Raw genomic sequence first — 13,260 nt, 5'->3', positions numbered from 1 at the left:
TCCTGTTTTCTTTGGTTTTTTTCCTTTGTGTCCCTGTCTCTTAAATGATGTGACATACTGAAGCTCTGCTTGGTTTGGTAGAACGTGGCTCACAGCTGAGGGCAGTCCACACAGAACAGATGAAGTCAGCGGTTCCTATTTGGTAACATACCATGAATATTTAGTGTAAAGAAAAAACTGTTGGGATTGTTGAACTCCGAATCAGAAAAAATCTAGGTAGGGAGAAGCGGTACTTTACTGCGTACAAGTGGCAAAAAGGGTTTAAAAAGAAAAAATGAAAAAATGTCTCTTTGGTGTATGCTGTGAGGCAGCTTTTTGTTCAGAAGATAATCTGTCATTTTCATCAGTAAATTTCAGTCCAAAGCAATTATGGCTTGAGCATTATGTGAAAATTGTGCAGGTTTAACAAAAATGCTAATAGATGCTAAACATGGGGAACTTGGAGCATTTCTTCTCCTCTTCTTCCTGAAAAGCATGAAAATCTGGTTTGGTTTTGCATAGCTGATTAAATTTGACTAAGTTTTAAATGACTCTTTTTCTCCCACGGGTTGTTGTGTGGCTTTCTTGGCAAATCCTTGTGTTAAGTTGTCTTCCAACCTTTAAAGGAGATTTTGCTGCCTTTTCCCCCTTTCCTGTGCAGAGGAAAAGCCATAAGGTTTAATTTTCAGCAGGAGCTTCTTTGGGATTACAGCAGGATGTGGGGATGGCTGTTATCACTTTTTAAAATCTAACTCATCACAGGCCTGGAGCAACTGTAGTATTTCTTCCATAGAAGCTAATAATTAAAAATGCAGGGCTTAGTAAGAAAAACTAACTACTGACTGGTTCAAAGATGTGTGGGCAGAGCTGCTCATAGGAGTTGTTTTCACAAATCAATCCTCCAGTAGGGATATCCTGAGAGCGCTGTGGAAGTGAGGGACCCACTTTGCAAGTGAACGCAGTGAGCCTCGGGGCTGAGCTGGGCCACCTGAAGGAGCTCAGCTTGAAAAGGGACCATTCATTACTGGAGTACCTGAGAGTTTAGTGGAGTTAGAAGGAGGTGATGCTGGGTCTCTGCGCAGCCAGATCTCCTGTCCCACCTGGCTCGGGTTCAGGGACGTGGGATTTCTGTCCTCACATGGCAGGAGATAGGTGAACTCCAACCTTAGCTGTTGCCCCCAGGCTTTGCCTCAGACGGAGCGTGGGGTTGCTGTAGTGCCCCATGCCCACTTGCTTGTTTTTGCCAGTAGCTGCCTTAAACTTTTGAGTGGGGAGAGGAAAGGGTGGATGTTTTGTTTGGTAGGTATTTGAGTTCTTTACTTCTTTGTTTTATTTTTAAGAAGACTGTCAGGCTTTTCAAAACCACTTTTTCATCAAGAAGTCTCTCTGCACTCCATCCTAATCCTCCTTCTCAATACTCTCCTCTTTTGTGCTTTTTCTCTAGAAATTATTTCAACCTTACCTTGTGTATATTCTTGTATGTATCCCTGTACTTCAGTATTTCTAGTTCCAGTAGTGTTAGTCTCTCTCAACAAAAATGTTGATCAAATGGAAGTCCCATTTTCCCCTTAATTGCTGTTTATTGAAGGCTGTAGCAGCTGTGGCCAACATTCATATTCAAATTCATTTTGCTTGCTTTTAAGATCATAGTTAAAGAATAATCTCATTGTCTGTTCCTAATTTATATTAACTTTCCTTGTTTCAATCATTTGTTTTGGTAAGTAACTGTAGAGGCATGTCTCCTCTCTCTCCCCTTTCCTCCAAATGCCATGGTATAGTGGAGAAATTAGTTGAAGTTTGAGGTGATCTGTTCCCTAACCCATCCTGTAAATATCAATGCTAACAACAGTGTCTTGTGTTTTTTCTTTTTTTTTCTTTTTCTTTTTTTTTTTTTTTATCAATGTGCTTCTTCCTGTGTGAATAATTATATGTCTAGAAACAGCCTTGGAGTGATTTTGCTGTACTGAATGGGGGAAAGATTAATAGTGACATTTGGAAGGCAAGTATATTGTCAGATTTTAGACCCTTTAATACTATTACCCTTGTTTTTTTGCATGGCAGTGGCTGTTTTTTCCCCCTTTTATTTTTCCATGAATATCATTCATAACATAGGCCAAAGTAAATGGGGGCATTGCTAGGGATGTCTAGCTCACAAACATGCTGCCTTTTTCTGATCTTTCCACTTGGAATGGATTCAGCCTAAACTAGCAGGGCAACTGTCTTCATGTAACAAATAAAATGCCTGCACTGAATGAAATATAGCTTGACAATATATGCATGCCTCTTTCCAACTTCAGCCAGAAGTACTATCCGCTTCTTTGCAGGGAGGATTTTATTTCCCTTTGAAATAAGAAGTAATGTGGTGGTGTACTTAATACTATATTAACAGTACTGCCTTTATCTCTAGGATCTGCATGCAGCCACTGTGAATCCAGACCCAAGTCTAAAAGAATTTGAAGGAGCAACATTACGCTATGCCTCTTTGAAGCTCAGGTACAATGTCTAAGTTCCCAAGGCATGACTAGCTCCATGCTGTGCTTTGCTGTAATTTGCCATAATTTTTGTGTGATTTTAAGAAGGATTTTTTTTTCTGTAACAGAAATGCTCCACAGTCTGATGATGATGATTCCTGTAGCATCAACAGTGATCCAGAAGCCAAGGTCTGTAAGAAGATCTAGAGTGCGATAACGATTACGTTCAGAAATTGTAAACATAACTTGCAATGTGCAGAATGTCTCCTAGATTTTGAAATTAAATTTACTCCTCAAAAGTTGTGTTAGCGTTTTGGCACCACACAGGTTGACTTTAACTGTGCAAGACTAACATCATCAAAAGAATTGGCAGATTTAAGGGTTCACTCAGTTTGGTCAGGGTTAAGTGTGACTTATTTTAAAATGGCACAGGCCAAGAAATTGAATGTTACAGTTGTGGATTCTACTGTCTGGCTGTAAAAACTGGCCCGTTGCACAGCTAAGCAAGTTTCCTATCCTGGATAGAGAAGACCTTGCTGTTTGTCATGGCCGAGTGGCCACAGGGAGATTCAGTGGTAGAATTTGCGCTTTAGTTCTGGAGTTGTGCACTTTTTTAAGTGCCCCTTCTTGTTCGTATGGCGGCTTGAACCCGCAGCTAGTAACAAGGAGGTTGCTTTTCAGAACAAGAAACTTTGTGTTTGAAAACAGATAATGTAACCTAGTCTGAGGGTAACATTTATGAAGAAAAATGAGATCATTATGTGAAAAAACAACACACTTAAATCAGAACCTTGGTTTTTGTCATGTAAGGCCTTTGAGAAAAAAGGAGAAGCAAAACGTTTTGAATGCTTGTATGTGTATTTCCAGATCTGTCATTCAGTTATCTCGCTGATGATTTTGCCGTGTTCATACATGCATTTTTAAGGACGTCTGTGAATCTCTATAATTGGACACACAAGTAATTTAAGCAAGTATTTTGGCTCTGTCATATACCTGCAGTGATTGACAGGAGCATAAGGTATTTATGTACAGAAAGAGAGCATATAACAGATTTAATAGTTATAGTAGGATTCCTGATACGTTTTAGGAGAAAAAACAGACTGATCTGGGAACTCTGGTGGTTGGACTAGATGATCTCCAGAGGTCCCTTCCAACCTTACTGATTCTGTGATTATATGAACTCAAACTTCTTTGTCAATTTGATTATTTGGCTTGTGATGTTTAAATCAGATGTAAATAGCCAAAAGCAGCGGTTTCAGCTGTGCTCGTTATCATGACAAGCAGTAAATTCTGAGAATAGTGAATGGAGTGGAGGAATGATTGAGCATTAGGTACCAGGCCTCATAACCAAAAAGCTGTTTTTTTCAAGATAAGACTTACAGCATGGAAGGCATTATAAGGAGGCAATGTTGTGGTACAACAAATTCTTTATCCGGTGGTTTGCTCTGGGTAAATTAAAAGCCCATCCTGCGTGGGGGACTGTGGTGTGCAGACAAGTAACACTCATGTCGTCTTCTCCCTTCCCTGTTTATATAGTTTTTTAAATGGCAATATTCAGCGAACCCATACCCATGCTGTGTCAATGAAATGGATGCAGCTTCTGCATCCGAGCTTGTCTGCTTTCGTCTGTATCAGCAGGTTTTGTTTCTCATGTTTAGGCAAAACCATCTTGATTACGCTTAAATGATTCGTCGTAAACTGAGCCCTGAAATATTCACAGGAGAAGTGACTCTGAGGAATAAGACGAGCAATAGAAGAGGGACTATATGCGTGTTTTCAAAAATCGCTCGAGTCAAAGCCCGTGCCGTGCGTCCCTGCCCGCCGAGCGGGATGCGGAGCAGCAGCAGCCAACCCGCGGGTCCTCCTGCCGCGATGCTCAGCCGCTCCGGGGCGGTCTCGCCCCCGCTCACGGGCGCCGATGGGACGCGCCGCTGCCTGGTGCAGTCTGAAATTGATGATCTGAGACTTGGACAAATCAGATATTTTAGCCCCTTTAAGCCTTTCCTCTAGAGTATAATGTACCTTATTTTTATTTGTTTGATTGTTGATTTTCCGTGGCAGCAAGCACGGTTGTTTTGGGATTTTTTTTTTCCCCCATTGGAGATTTTTAAAAACCCATTAAATTCTCTATTGGAAAAATTTGTTAAATGGAACCTTGCTAAGATACTATATTTTAAACCTATTGATGACAGTGGCCAGTAGTTTAAAAAAAAAATTTTTTTCCTGAATGGCACTGAGTAGTGGTATCTTTTAAGAAAGGAAGCGCTGCCACCTTGTGGAAAACTAAGGTAATGATCTTCTCCCAGAGGCTTTCTATTTCTGTAAGGACTGTAGCGTTGCAAAAAATGTCAGTACTGGGAAAAGTTTGGCATAGAGTTCACGTGGTCCTTGTTATAGGAAAAGAGCTTTATGGAGCAAAGCAACTAGATACTCAAAATTATCAGTAATAAAACCCCCAATTTTTCTGTATATTTTGTGAGCTCAATACATAATTTGGAGTTTCAAATCCTTAGTTACTTGCACAAGACCATGTTTTCATATGGGCAGGAGGAGAAATAGCTTGCATTTAAGGGCAGGGGATGGTTACGTGTTGTTTCTTGGTTTCAGTAATTTATTTTGGTAGGAATATCTCGAAGAGATGACTCATTGCACTTGACAGAGATACTAATTGTGCATGTGAAACATGCACAGCTGGCAATGAGCTTTGAACTGGTACTTCCCAGGGGGCAGTAGCCTTCCTCGTTAATTTGTAGAGCAACCTGCACCTTCCTAATCGATGGCTAGAAAATGCTGCAGATAGTGGTCTTAGTTTCAAGGGAGGTAAAAAGATCCTTTTTATCAGTCCTGGACTGTAAATTCCTTTGGACTGTCTCTTTTTACAGTGTTGTAAAATGCGATGGATGCCTAAAAGTGTAGAGTAAGTGCTTAAATTTTTCCTTCTGGAGGCACAAAGAAACTGTACCTCCTGGGAGACCTGTCTCTGTTCACGTTTGGCCTGACATCTGCACTTGCCTTTTTTCTCTCTTTTTGAATGTGGGTTTCTGTTTAGACTTAGTATTGTCTTTCTATATTAAGCATTAATTTTCAAATTCCTTGTCCATATTGGCCTAGGCATCAGGGCTTTACTTCTAGAATAGAAGAATCTTGCTTCCTTAGGTATTGGCTTACTTTAGGCTTTCAGAAGCTCATTGGAAATGTGAAAAGGGGGGAAAATTATAATCCAGAAATAAAATCTTCTTAACCTTCCCCCCCTCCCAAAAAATAAAACATATACTTTAATATAGTTGTAGTAGGATGTTCTTTGAAAAGGTTTTGGGGTTATAGATTTTTGTTAGTTCCTTTTGAACACAAAGGTGCCATTTTTCCTTCCCCATCTCACCAGCCTGGTAAACATTTTAGTAGCTTTCAAAATTGTGAATTGAAACAGATCTTCTATTTGAAACATTCAGCGAATAATCCCCCCGAAAGTGTTTCTTTTGTAGAGAAAGAGAAAAAGAAGACAGTCTTGCCAATCATCGTAGTATAGCAGAAGTATATCCATCTTTCAGTCTTTGCAGCTTCAGAGTAGCAACGAGGAGTGAGTGGGACAGCAGTTTCTAAATGGTTTGGTTGTTTCTGAGTCTGGCTGTCTGCCATTAGCAGCATTAAGATGCAGTCCTAACTATGAAGGAGCTGAAGGTAAATGATGCAGGTGTTCTGAAACACTCTGCTTCAAAAGACGTTTTAGAAATAGCAAATTAACGTAGTAAAAATAGATAAATAAAAAACTGCCTTTTTCATTTTGTGCATTGGATCTTTTGAGGAGTGAATTTGCTTACTCATTCTCTCTCTGTAATTGATTACGAAATGCTTACTATTGGCATATGTCATTAAGTGACATTATAAGTGATAATGCTATTATGTGATGTACATCATAATATGGATTTCCATCTACAGGAAACCAGCTTCTACCTTCTCCCTATATGGAGATAAATCTAAGAGACTGGCTCTTTTTAGTGATATATAAAACATTTTTTTTTATTTGTTTATAATGGCTGTATAATATAAATGTCTGCAGTACACATATATCTGGGATCTTAGATGTGAGGCTGCCATGCAGGGTCAGAACATGAGTGACTGAGCAGTAGGAGAGATGTAGAGGAAAAGATTTTCCTTGTAGCCTGCCTTAGAAAAATGTATCACAAAGCTACAGCTCTTTTGCAAGAGAATGGAAACAGCTTTAGAATTTACCAATAAGTAAGTAAAATAATTACATCCTGAATTTTTGCACATTGTCAGTGTTTTATTCATTGAGATAGGCTGTACAGACGCTTTCCATCAGGCTGCTGGGCTTCTAGAGGATTTGGAAAAGAGAAAATGAAATACAGGAATACTTTTGTCTCAGATCAAATCAAAATCTCGGCCCGTAAAGTTTCAGTACTGACAGTGAGTTTGCTGCAGAATCTCCCATGTTTTTGGCCAACAGTTGCTGCTGGGATAACATCAATATCAGTTATTACAGCAGAAAAAATGATGCGAATAGGAATCGTGTGGGTCAGGCTTTTGCCTTGAAGGAGTTACAGGCTTGTGAATGCCGTGGACACACGAGCGATGTTAGCTTTGGTGGTAGGTAGGTGTGTGTTGGTGACTGGCAACCCAGCGGGCAGGTCATCGCGCGTTGCCGATGCAGCTGGAGCCGGGTGCCCCAGCGTGAGGCCCCGTGCTGGGGCCAGCCGGTGCTGGAGCTGGGGCCAGCCGGCCTCAAAAACGGCGGTGCCCGCGGCGCCCACGGCTTTAGTGCCATCGCCGTCAAGATGCGCATGGCAGATTTTCTTGGCTCGAGTGAATCGTCCTGTGTACCAGCAGATAACCACCCATGGCGGCTGTGCAGAGTGCAAGCAAACGCTAGCAGCTGCTGGAAGAGTCCTTTGTTTTCTTGGAGGATTCCATGTTTCATAACATTTTACTCTTTTTCTTTTCTTGTATTGAATTAATCGCAGTGTGTGTACTGCTCTGTGGTACGGCATGGTGAGTTGTTTCTGGGCCCACAATACTGAACTGGATTGATAAAGGAGTCAGTCCAGAGGAGCAGCCAGAGGCCGGGGGAGCAAACTGTCTTTGGCATATTCGCGTCCCACTGCCCAGAAAGCTCCCGTTGCCACTCAGCAGATGAGTGGGTTTGGTGCTCGGAAAGCTCCCAGCGTAGCTCAGCCGCTGCTCGCAAGCCTCCGCTCGTGCTGCTGGAGGATCTCGCCGGTGGAGGCAGCGCAGCTCCCGGGTCCCACGGGAGGCCGGTCGTTCTACCTCGTGCAGCCTTCGTCAGCCCCCGCGTTAGAACGGGCTGCTGGGCACAGACTGTCTCCTGGGCAGGTGTTCCAGATGTTCGTCATGTGGCCGCTAGAAAGCGAACTATCGGATGGTATTTGTGGAGGTCTCTTTAATTATTTACAGTCATGTGCCAGTTTAGGGTGGCTCAGGGTAACAGCTTATTCTTGTTTGCAGTGTTGCAAAGCTTGCCCTTCTTTTTAATAGAGTTATAATGAAAATTTTATATATATGTGTGTGTGTGTATGTGCAGACACTCTGAAAATGGCACAGTACATCCTTGATGAGCTGTTTGTACTTTGCAGACTTGCTGAACAGTGCATTTTATGGAGGAAGTTAATTTAAAAATCAATTAAAGCTGAACATTGTATTGAATGGCAGAGCAATATTTAGACGGCCCTGACCATCGTGTATATTTATTTTAGTATTCCTTCTAGCTCTAAATTTCATTTTAAAGGAGCAGAAGTCTTCCTCACCAAAACTTCCTGCCTTTCGGCAAAGGGAGCAGGGGGGTAACATTAAGCTCTTAGGAGATTTAAAGGCACGAGATAGGCAGCACCAGTGTTACCCTGCCTGGGTGTGCGTTATTCTCTTTGCTGGAAGACTGTAGCCCCACAGTGCTGTGGGGAGACAGCGTGACAGTGCAGGGGTCCTCAAAGATGAGAGGCCCACCAGGGCTTGCAGCTCCAGATTTCTGTACTTTTTGTTCCCTAATCGCTTCATTCTCTTTCAAAGAACAGAAATCGATCAAAAGTGATTTAATTTCATTGACTTTGGATCCTATCATAAACATAATTTCTGCAGAAAACAAATTACTCTTGACAATGTTGTTTCTAAAGAGACATGAAATCCTGACAGTACCAAAGGCATAAGTTTTTTTCCATTGATTCTGCAAGGTCAAGGGTTCACCTAAAGGTTTGAGTTACTTTTTTTTGAAGTAGTATGTCATGCATACTACATTTGAAATTTTGTACAACACTGCTGAATAAAGTGATGCTGGCTGCTTTAGAGTTGCTTATATCTGTCAGCGTGCACAACAGCCATCATCAGAAAAATAACTATATAACATTTAAGGTTAGGCATACTAAATGCAGGGGATTAATTTTAAAGAAATGTGTGCATACGTGCTTTCATGCCATGTAAACTTGTGTTTACTGACAAAGCATGTGTGTCAGGGGTGTTTTCTTGTGTTGTAGAGTAATAAAACATCCTTGAGTCATCCTTTTTTTTTTTTCCTTCTTTTTTCAAGGCAGACTCCAATTTGAGCATCATTCTAACAGCCATCCCGCATTAAGTTCTGGTGAGGTCTTTTCTTCACTAAGGAAGCATATTTTCTTATTTCACTGTATTAAAAGGAAACCTCCAAGATGGTACTGTTACCCCAAAACAATAAATGATCTCTTTAGGATGTGAAGTTAAAGTAGCATCTGAAATCAAAGGCTATTTCTTAGTGAGAAAAAAGAATTAGATGTTTTCAGTTTCTTCTTCAGAACTATATTTAGGGAATGGCTCTTAACAGAGTAATAGTAACTACTCCAGTTTGCTCAGCTGACATGTTTTTTCACTTGTCTCACAATATAGTAATGAATAAGAAATCGGGGTCAAAAAATCTTGAGCCCGCACAAAGGTCCTGCAACATTTTCTTGCTTTAGTAGAGCTGATTTGACCTCCCTGGCTGCGAGCCAGTGGGAACCACTGAGACCGAGAGGTATTAACCGAGAGCAAGAGCCACTTCAGCCATCCTGCACAGGGGAGTCTGCGAGTCTGGAAAAATGAGACGCCAGGGCCTTGGAGAAGGAGCAAGGGCTTGTCAAAGCAGAAAGGCCAATATTGAACTGCTATAGAGATGTAATTTATTACAAAGGCTATTTTTATAGTACCTGTAAAGCCCTCAAATTCTATACCATGAAGGTTTAGTTTATAATGATTTGCTTAAAATCACAATTATTAGTGGATTTCTGAATTCTGTTGCGACCTGAATGTGTGCCTATTTGTATGATAGGGACGTTTTCAGCAATTCACATAATATAACATAAACTGCAACTAAAAGCTGGAAATTCATAAAAATTTTATTAGTATGTTTTTTAATTGTGCATTTTGGATTTTTGGTGATGACGAATTTTAATGTCAGAGTATTTCTCCAAGCAGGTGGGTGCACTGTGGTCCATTAATGTAAATTAAATGAAAGTGTTTACTTGTTCGTTAATTGTATAGAGTTTCTTTATTCTTTTTGTCACTCGCTTTAACTTTTTTGATCATCTTCAGATTTCATGTGAAATCAGTGCAAGTTTTCTTCAGACAGCAGGCAGATATGTTGGAACATATTTCCTTCTTCTAATGTGGTGGCTATATTTTAGGATATTCAGTCTTCTAAAGCTTAAAACAACATGATAATTTGTTTTATTTTTAAGCTCCTCAGGCTAAAAATTTTCAGGGTTGTGTTGGCTGCATAGGAAACGGTTAATTATGTGACCTACATGCTTTGTCTCAGGCACAACTCTGCTCAGTGTTCTGTGATAAAATGCCTTATTAAATACTGTAATGATTTATGTCCATCTGCAGAGAGATGTAACCATTAAAAGGAAAAAGATAAAGGGAAAAAGGGGGAAACTGCTCAAATGCGGGTTCTGTATGCTCAGAAGTAGAGAAGCTATTAGTAGCATAGATATTTAAATAAAGAAAACATTCTGTAGTAATGTAGATATTCGTAGTGGATACCCAACAGCTGTGTGATCTAAGAAACAATCAATCTGTGTTTTTTTTTAAGTTCATTAATTTGTTGTTCTCAAGCAGATATCCTAATCTGATTTTTGCTTATAATTGAATCTTTTCTACCCATGCCCTTACAATCCAGTTTCCTGTACTACTTCAGAGTAGTACTTCATCCTTCTTGTATAACTGATTCTCTTGTCCTCTCTCCAGTAGGAACTTGTATATGCTTTGGTTTTCCTGAATGTTTTTTTTTTTCCTTTAGGTATATGTTTAGCACTACAATGGGCAAAGGCCCAAGTGTGGCGTTTGCTCAAATGGAGAGATTTTTTGCAGGTCAGAGTCCTGCACAAGCTCCTTGCAGAGATCCTCCCGCAAAAGCACTTGCCAAGCAAGGTGCCAAGCTGCACCTTGTGGTGAAAGGTTTTATGGTGCCAAAGAACAAGACTGTGAACAGCAATTGGGGGAGCCCTAGGTGATCTTTTAGATCTGAACTGCACAGTGAAAGAGCACGTTACAGAGTTTGGATTACAGCATTTATGAGTTTGGTTCTTCTGACTACAGATCATTAACTCTATTGTTGATTGGATTTGCAGCTATGCAAGCATAGGTTCCCTGCAGCTGTAAAACTGAACAGTCATACCTGTGCTTTCATTTCTGTTTGCACATATTTTCATGGTGAAGAGTACAGTGAGGTGCTCTTCTTTCTTTGATCTTGAAATTTATTAGGTATTTTCTTTGCACAACATCTTGTCTAGCCTAACAGAATAAAGAAAAGTGAGGTCTCCAATGGAGAGGAAAATACAAGATTGTTGACATATTTACAAGATGGTTGCAACTTAAAGGACTTTGTTTTATTCAGCTGTCTCTGGCACACAGTGTTCATGGTAGTGTCTTTGATGCTTCCCCATCCTAAACAGCAATGTGATCCAAACACAGTATATAGTTCCTACATCCGTTTTTCAGCCTGCTGTGTTATGAACTTCCTTTGATTTGCTTCACACATAGTTTTCCTTGCCCGGCTCGTCTATATTCTGATGTTTTTCTAAATCATCCTTTTTAGAGTTTTGATTTTAAAATAAAGCAGAGGGCCCTGACAAGGCAGAGAAATCGGTAATGTTTATTTTGTAAGTTAATGTTAAAAATCTGTAACGTGATACAAAGGGCATTTCTAAAGGAGAGCAGAAATGAGATAGTCTACTGTAAGCCAAAAGCAGCTAGCCAGATTACCTTGAAATTCTGACATACTAATTAGCTGTGAGCCCTGCATGTAGGTACTTAAGTAAATAGCATTACTGGGAATGCCTGTTTTAATGAGATCATGGGCTGTGAGTCGAGGAAAGCTGCGCTCGGCGGTGTTCGGCTTGGCCTGCTTTGGCTTGTGTGTTGGTTCCCGGGGGGAGAAGGTGCGTTAACACAGCTCGTTCAGGTCAAACGAAGCACTTTCTCTCTTGACTATAAGTACCGTTGATGGGACCGAGGGAAGCGTGATGTGGTATCAGCGTACTAAATAACCAAGCGTTTCTGCTTTAGCTGCTAACTCAGCTCGCCCTGATTTAAGAACTGGGTCGTATCTGACTGAGGAGAATAGGCTGCTGCTCGCTTGTGCTGGCTTTGGTTTGCTTTTCTTTTAAAGAGCATCTCTCTGTTGAATAATAATAATAAAAAAAAACACAATAAAACCTGACATAGATCTTTCACCAGTGAGTTCTGGAATTGCCAGCAATACGCAGGGAGGTACGTGCACCATCCCCCAGTATAGATATGTGAGTATATACCTGCGTTATCTGTTTCAGTGATGACAAATGAACGTTATCACATGTTCGTAGGTTTCACATGTTTCTTTGAGTCATCATATTATCTGCTATTTTAACCTGCAGAACGAACGATCTGTATTTCTTTTTGAATATGCGTAGCATGCGTATTCAGTGAGATCCACCCAAGAAGTAAAGGTGGCGTTCCTTACGGGGGGGGTGAGGGCGAAAGCCTGCTGAAGGGAAAATTTGGGGCTGAGAAAGACCGAAGAACAGCAGTGGATGCTCTGTTTACAGAGAGGTTGACCTGCAATTCATACAGCTGATTTTTGGTTATCTGGTATATTTTGAGTAAAAGAATGTTTCCTGTATGTGTGTGCTCAAGTGTGCAGGTGAGGAGTTGCTTTCAAAGGGGTTGTTGAGGTTTTTTGAGTTTTATTGTGGATTTTTGTTTGTTTGTGCTGAGTCTTTGGGAAATTAGTTTGTTTTGCTGAAGTTATTCTGAGTCACTTTAGATTATGGTAATGGCTTGTTGTACAGTAAACAACGAAAGACTCTGTTGCCCTGTGCTGGAAGCCAACTGAGTTTCTTGTGTCTGCCGGGCTCGGGAGGACTGAGGGGGACTGGAAACGGGAAGGAGGCCAGAGCCTTCCCACAACAGCGAGTACGTGGGGTGGATGACAGAGCATCCCCTTCAGCTCCCTCTGCAATCACAGCAGTGCACTAGCAAGGAAGAGAAATGAGTGGTGCAGCCAGTGGAGAGCTTAAAGCATAGGATAAAAAAAAGCCAGAAAAAAGAAAATAGTTCAGCATCTTCTTTAACAAGGGATGTGCCTGATGTCAATGTGAACTGCCTTCTTTAGGGGCAAGTGCAAGGACTTGATTTAACCTCTGTGTTTGGAAAGCAGCTAACAAATTGCGGATGATGTTGTGATGTGAAGAATAATGAGGAAGCAATGTGCTTATTATACATATTTAGCTTTTGCTTTACTAGTGCTCTGTTATTCACTTTAATATTGAAATACTCATAAAAATCTTTCTTC

At 40.7% G+C, this 13,260-nt stretch overlaps 1 protein-coding gene across 16 annotated transcripts in view; it reads left to right on the top strand.

The window, feature by feature from the left end:
- Positions 1-13,260, top strand: part of APBB2 (amyloid beta precursor protein binding family B member 2) — a 185,121-nt gene that overhangs the window by 121,562 nt on the left and 50,299 nt on the right. For 13 of the 16 annotated variants that reach the window (XM_062575478.1, XM_062575490.1, XM_062575488.1 and 10 more), the window contains 3 exons: positions 1,916-1,978; positions 2,387-2,472; positions 2,579-2,639. In XM_062575478.1, coding sequence (XP_062431462.1) covers positions 1,916-1,978; positions 2,387-2,472; positions 2,579-2,639 — 210 coding nt within the window. The remainder of the gene's footprint in view (positions 1-1,915; positions 1,979-2,386; positions 2,473-2,578; positions 2,640-13,260) is intronic. The other 3 variants (XM_062575492.1, XM_062575491.1, XM_062575489.1) reach the window with 1 other exon arrangement.

The sequence above is a fragment of the Rhea pennata genome, chromosome 4, assembly GCF_028389875.1.
Source record: "Rhea pennata isolate bPtePen1 chromosome 4, bPtePen1.pri, whole genome shotgun sequence".
NCBI lineage: Eukaryota > Metazoa > Chordata > Aves > Rheiformes > Rheidae > Rhea > Rhea pennata.
The sequence above is the reverse complement of the archived record's forward strand: the minus strand, read 5'-3'. Positions and strand labels throughout refer to the sequence as shown.